Source organism: Condylura cristata, unplaced genomic scaffold, assembly GCF_000260355.1.
Source record: "Condylura cristata isolate star-nosed mole 26May11 unplaced genomic scaffold, ConCri1.0 scaffold00011, whole genome shotgun sequence".
In the NCBI taxonomy this organism is placed as follows: domain Eukaryota; kingdom Metazoa; phylum Chordata; class Mammalia; order Eulipotyphla; family Talpidae; genus Condylura; species Condylura cristata.
Window position 1 is genome coordinate 17598418 of NW_004567112.1, and position 6000 is coordinate 17604417.

The 6000-nt window shown below is 38.4% G+C and overlaps 1 protein-coding gene across 5 annotated transcripts in view; it reads right to left on the minus strand.

Annotated features, from left to right (window-relative positions):
- Positions 1–6000, minus strand: part of BTRC (beta-transducin repeat containing E3 ubiquitin protein ligase) — a 156062-nt gene that overhangs the window by 117862 nt on the left and 32200 nt on the right. For 3 of the 5 annotated variants that reach the window (XM_012723718.1, XM_012723719.1, XM_004680519.2), the window contains exon 2: positions 637–744. The exons of the other annotated variants lie outside the window; for them this stretch is intronic. In XM_012723718.1, coding sequence (XP_012579172.1) covers positions 637–738 — 102 coding nt within the window. In that variant the 5' untranslated portion in view covers positions 739–744. The remainder of the gene's footprint in view (positions 1–636; positions 745–6000) is intronic. 5 annotated transcript variants of the gene reach the window in all.

Sequence of the window (6000 nt, forward strand, 5' to 3'; positions counted from 1 at the left end):
TCAAAGAAAGGCTGAAGGAACAATAATTTGTCCATCTGTGTAAGACCAGTTGGAATGTCACAAGCTGAAAACTATAAGTCAAAGGGATTAAAGGCTTTGAGACTAAACCTGTTGGTCATAAACAGTTCTTGCCCCCCCAATTAAATACATATATACATACGTACACACACACACACACACACACACACACAAGTATAGTAATAGGGTAACTAGGAGACACTCTGAATGGAGAACTTGATAAAGTAGTTATAAGAAAAACAAAAAGCTTTTCAAGCAACTGGCTGTAATTAATAAATTACATTAATTAGTTTTATATAGGTCCAGAACAAAATTACATACTGAATACTATTCACTGAGGTCACTTAAATCACTATCATATTTCTATGAGATAAGAGAATAAATAGTCAACTGTACTATGACAATTCTGGTAAACCAATTATGACGAAAATATTTTGATAGATCAGTCTGGATCTACATTAAAAAATGAATCATTAAAAGATTATTGGATGATGTGAGATACAGGCAAAATGAAGGATAAGAAGTGAATACAAGTGTGGGAAAGAAGGGACACACTAATGAATTAAGACAAACACATGAATTTAGCCCACAAATATCCCACAGAGACAGAGAAGGTACCTGGAAAGCTGTGAGTGCGCCAGTCCCTGGGTTATACAGGCATCGCAGCGAAGGCATGCTGTCCGCCAGGCTGGAGCAGCCCAGCCACAGAGACCTGGGCATAGAGCACTGCAGAGAAAGGACAACTATGAGATGGAACAGTATGAGACAGGATGGCACAGATTACAGGAATTATCAAGGCTTGGTTGAATGCAATATTCCAGTTGCAGCTGACCTCTATGATAGAAACATCTACAAGAAACATGCTACTTATCTAATCCCAGAAAGAAACTCAAGAGGGGTGCTAGTAGCCAAAAAGCAAGGGTGGAGAAAGAGGTTATAGGTCCAAAAGTCAAATATTTAATATAAAAAAATTGTATCTGTTCGTCTATGAGTCTAAAGGAAATCTACTATTTAATCCAATTAAATCAATTATGTTCCTCCATGTACGTCATCACCCATAAAATCACCAGAGTTAATACAGTACAAACTAAACAGAAAAAGGAATAGCCCATGGTGGCATTTCAACATCAGGATGGTAAGTTGGAAAACAAAATACCACAGGAAAGTTAAGGGTTTTTGTTTTTGTTTTTTTAAGGGAAAAGGAAGGAAAAGAGAAACTGCTATACTCCTATAGCTTTGACAGTTTCTATCTCTGCATGGTTTGCATGTGTTTTATGTATCTTGTTAGCCTGCTATTCATTAACCAAAATGCACAGTTACTATAGCAGCTGCCTCTTCATCTTTCCAGATGGATTGTATGTGTGTGAGAGATAGAGGTGGAGGGAAACAACCAAACAAAAGGAGAAATAACAGCAAACAAAGAGATAGAAAGCGAGAACCCCAAAAGCTGCTGAAATTAAAATTTTCTAACCTAAGAAGTATTAATAAGTGATGCTAATTATTAGCTAATAATAATTATTAATCAATTAGAATACTAATTTAAAATATTCATGTCATTACTCCTATAGCTTTATAAAATACTATCTTTTAAAGTTTTAAGTCTTCAAGTTTCTCTAAGTATCAGACTGAAGTTTTGTCCATCAATTTTTACCACTATTACATTCTAATAACAATAAAAAACTAAATACCTGATCATAGCACATATAAAAAAATGTATTTTAAAACTCTAACAGTCAATACACACTACAAACTTCTTTTTATTGTTTTAAAGATTTATTTAAGAGCTGAGGTGTAGGAGGTGTGGTAGGGGCGAGAGGATTCACTAGTAACACAGCAGGGAGGAGAACAGATGGATCTACTGAAATACACTACTGAGGGGAGAAATGGGCAAGACAGGAGAGGTCTGCTGTGCCGTGTAGGTCAGCTCCCTGGCTGGAGATCGAACCCAGGCTGCAGTGGCAGGCAATATCCTGTTAGTGCTGAGACTAAACCTCTTGCACCACACCAGGGAGTCCCCCACACTACAAATTTTAAATTACAAGTTTTAAAATATATATCATCCTATCACATTTTTTCTTCTTAAGACACTCTAGTTGTAGGAATAATAATATTGGGAAGCAAAATATGGTGCTCACTGCTTACACAATCTGCAACTGATATAAGGGTAGTGTGCTGCAAAATGCATCAAAAAATCCTCTAGTCTTTATTCCTACTTTCACATCATTGTTTCCTTATTTTCAGTTAATGTGACTGATATAAAGAAATGTAAGTATTTATCCATGATTATAAAATTTAGAAAGTAGAAAAGTAGGGAGTTACAACAGAATCCTAACCTTATTGCCTTAGTACACACAGCAATTAATAAATGTCTTCACTTTGTTATCACAACTTTCTTGTTAATAATTCACAAAGGCTCCCGATATTGGTTGTATGGAATCCAAGCACTCTATCAAACTGACCTTTGCCTATATTAACCTTCTCTGTCCTTCCAGTTGGTTCCCACACTCAAGCTAATTAACTAACTACCCTTATATTTTGTTCATATATTCATCTTACAACTTTAAACTTGTAGGGTCCTCCTTTTCACCCCGCCACTATACTTCTACCATTTACCTCTTTTCCTCCTTAGAATGACTTATACAAATTTCAATTTCATCCAGTGGTTCTCAGTAGCAGAGAACTTCATAATATATGACAGCAAGAAGAGGAAGGAGGATTTTTCAAAAGGCTCTTTTCTTTGAAAATCACTGTTCGGGCCCTCCTTGGTGGCGCAGTGGGTTAAAGCACAGCACTAAGAAGCTAAAGCCATTTCCTCATTGAGTTCGATCCCGGCCTGCCCCGGAGGTGATCCACAAGGTGCAGCAGACCTCTTCTGACCCACCCGCTGCTCCCCTCAGCAGTGTACTTCATCAGTTGGCCTGTTCTGCTCCCCACTCTGGTGTCTCTGGTGAATCCTCTCACCACCCCTGTATCTCTGGCCTGTACTCCAGTTCTGTATGCACAAATAAATAAATCTTAAAAAAAAAAAAAAAGAAAATCACTGTTCACTTATATTACTATATTATTGCTCTAAGTGGAAGCATTAAGGCTTCACCAAAATAATTCTTATATAACTATATTTAAAAGACCATCACTGGATTAAAAAGATGTGGTACATGTACACAATGGGATATTACTCAGCAATCAAAAAAGATAAACACATGCCTTTTGCAGCAACATGGATGGAGCTGGAAGGAATCACGCTTAGTGAAAAAAGCCAGAAAGAAAAAGAAAAATGCCAGATGGTTTCACTCATAGCAGAAGCATAAAGGACCAGGGGGGAAAATAATAGTAATAATGAACAACTATATACCACAGACATTTTTAGGGGGTGGAGTGGGGAATAGGGTCGAAAACAGTGGGGAGAGGGAAGTGCACTGGACTATGGTGATGGCACATGTGTGATTTGGTGATGGGAAGCCCACAGGGATTACAACTGAGATGGAAAAAGGCACAAAAGGATGTAAAAATAAACTGTTACATTATTTTTAAAAAGGATATCTAATGTTTAGAATGTTTAGTCATTTATTCGACAACTATTTAGCATCTGCCTTAAAACTAGTCATTGTTCTAGGTAGTGGGATAGAACAATGAACATGAGACAAAACATCTTCACATTCTCTCATATTCTCTTAATTCTTCCATATTTGGGCCCTCCCTGGCATGCAAGGGACTAAAGCACAGCACTATGAAGCTATCCAAAGCCATTGCAGCACAAGTTCAATCCCCAGTCAGGGATGTGACCCACCACAGTGCAGCAGACTTCTGTCCCACCTGTTACACCCCTCAGCAGTGTATTTCAGTCAGTCGATGTGTTCTGCTCCCCACTCTGTCTCTGGTGGAACCTTTCATCCCCACACCTCTGGCCTACACCCCATTTCTTGTACGCATAAATAAATAAATCTTTCCAAAAATTCTTCCATATTTGAGAGTCTTAGTATTCAAAAAAAACACACCAGCTTGCTATGTGAGTTTATTCATTGTTAGTGAGAGACACTGTACATTATTAAGCATCTGGTTACAGCTCTGTGTATGTCTGTGTATGCTAGGGTAAAAGAAAATCTCATTCTGAAGGAGGAACTGACTGAATTTGGAAAAAAAAAACAAAGTGGGAAAGAGAGAAGAAATGAGAGTAATTAAGTAGAGGTAAAGGGAGCATGAAATATAGGAGAAAGAAACAATGGAAGAAAACAGAGCACCAGAAGACAGCATGTCATTTCTCCCAAGTATGGCTCATACATGGTTAGCAATACTGAAGCCACCTGTATGGTCTCCTCTTCTATTTTCTATTTGCATTCACGAATGCTCCTTAATAAATTTTAAGGCATTTGTCTTACAATGTTTGTCTCCATTACATATATATGTTTTTTAAAGATTTATTTATGATTTATTTATCTATACATACAAGAACTGGGAGGCAGGCCAGAGGGATGGAGGGTGAGAAAATTCACCAGAGACAGAGTAGGGAGCAGAACAGGCAGACCAACTGAAATACACTGTTGAGGGGAGCAGCAGGCGAGACAGGAGAAGTCTGCTGCACCATGTGGATCACCTCCCTGGTGTGGGATTGAACTCGTGCTACTGAACAGTGGCTGTGGACAGCTTCACAGTGCTGCCCCTTAACCCACTGCGCCACCAGGGAGAGCCCATTTTATATTTTTATATTAATATGTGTTTTTCCTGCACCATGTACTAAATTATTTGTCATTCCTTACTTCTACTCATTTTAATGCTCTTCCTCATTCACTCAATAGATTCTTCATCAAAATTTCTAACAATTAAGAGTTTGAAAGGGAGCCTCCCTGGTGGCACAAAGTATAAAGTTTCAGCACTATGATTCTATCAGCAGTCATGAGTTCAATCCCCAGCCAGAGAGCTGACCCACATAGTGCAGCAGACCTCTCCTATCTGGCCCACATTCCCCTCAGCAGTGTATTTCAGTCAATCTGCCTGTTCTGCTCCCCACTCTCTGGTGAATGCACTCCCCCCACCCCTTGTACCTCCAGCCTGCACCCCAGCTCTTGTATATATAAATAAATATAATAAATCTTTTTTAAAAATTTGTAAAGGCTCACTCTGTCCCCTTAAATTAAAATTCAAAAATATTATAATCAATAATGAGCCACATACACCCAGGAAAGTCACTAGATATACTAGTGTGATTTCTAAAATAGCATTAACTTGCAAATACCACACAAAGGATGCATTCCCGATTATTACTAGACAATTGGTGTGGGTATGAAAACTGCATTGAATACAGTCTGATCTGCACATTACCATAAGATTTTATATATTATGGCTCAATTTAAAAACCAATTTTCAAATTGGTGTGTATTATAACAATTAATCTTAACAATACTAGTAAATGCCACTTGAAAACATTAAGGAAAAAATATAATTACAAAATTAATGGGATATGCTACAACTTGTATTCTACCTCTTTCACTCCTATCTTCAGACTCAGGAGCACTTTGTAAAGAAGGGGGAAATCTGGACAATAAGTAGCAGCCTGAAAAACCATCATTTTGGTTACTGTTCTTACAGTTTTTCTTACATAATTTATATATTTCAGGGTGATAACTGGTTTAATTTCTGACAAAGATATAAGGCATGTTCTATATTGTAACACTTAATAAACAATCCCTTTAATTTTTTTTTATTTATAATACCTGAGCAGCACATGCAGTTTTCTACTTAAAAGTCTGAGTTTCGGGCCCTCCCTGGTGGCACAGCGGGTTAAAGCACAGCACTGAGAATCTAAAGCCGCTTCCACATGAGTTCGATTCCCGCCTGCCCTGGAGGTGATCCACATGGCATGGCAGACCTCTTCTGACCAGCCCGCTGCTCCCCTCAGCAGTGTATTTCAATAGATCTGCCTTTTCTGTTCCCCACTCTGTCTCTGGTGACTCCCCCCACCCCTTGTACCTCCAGCCTGCACCCCAG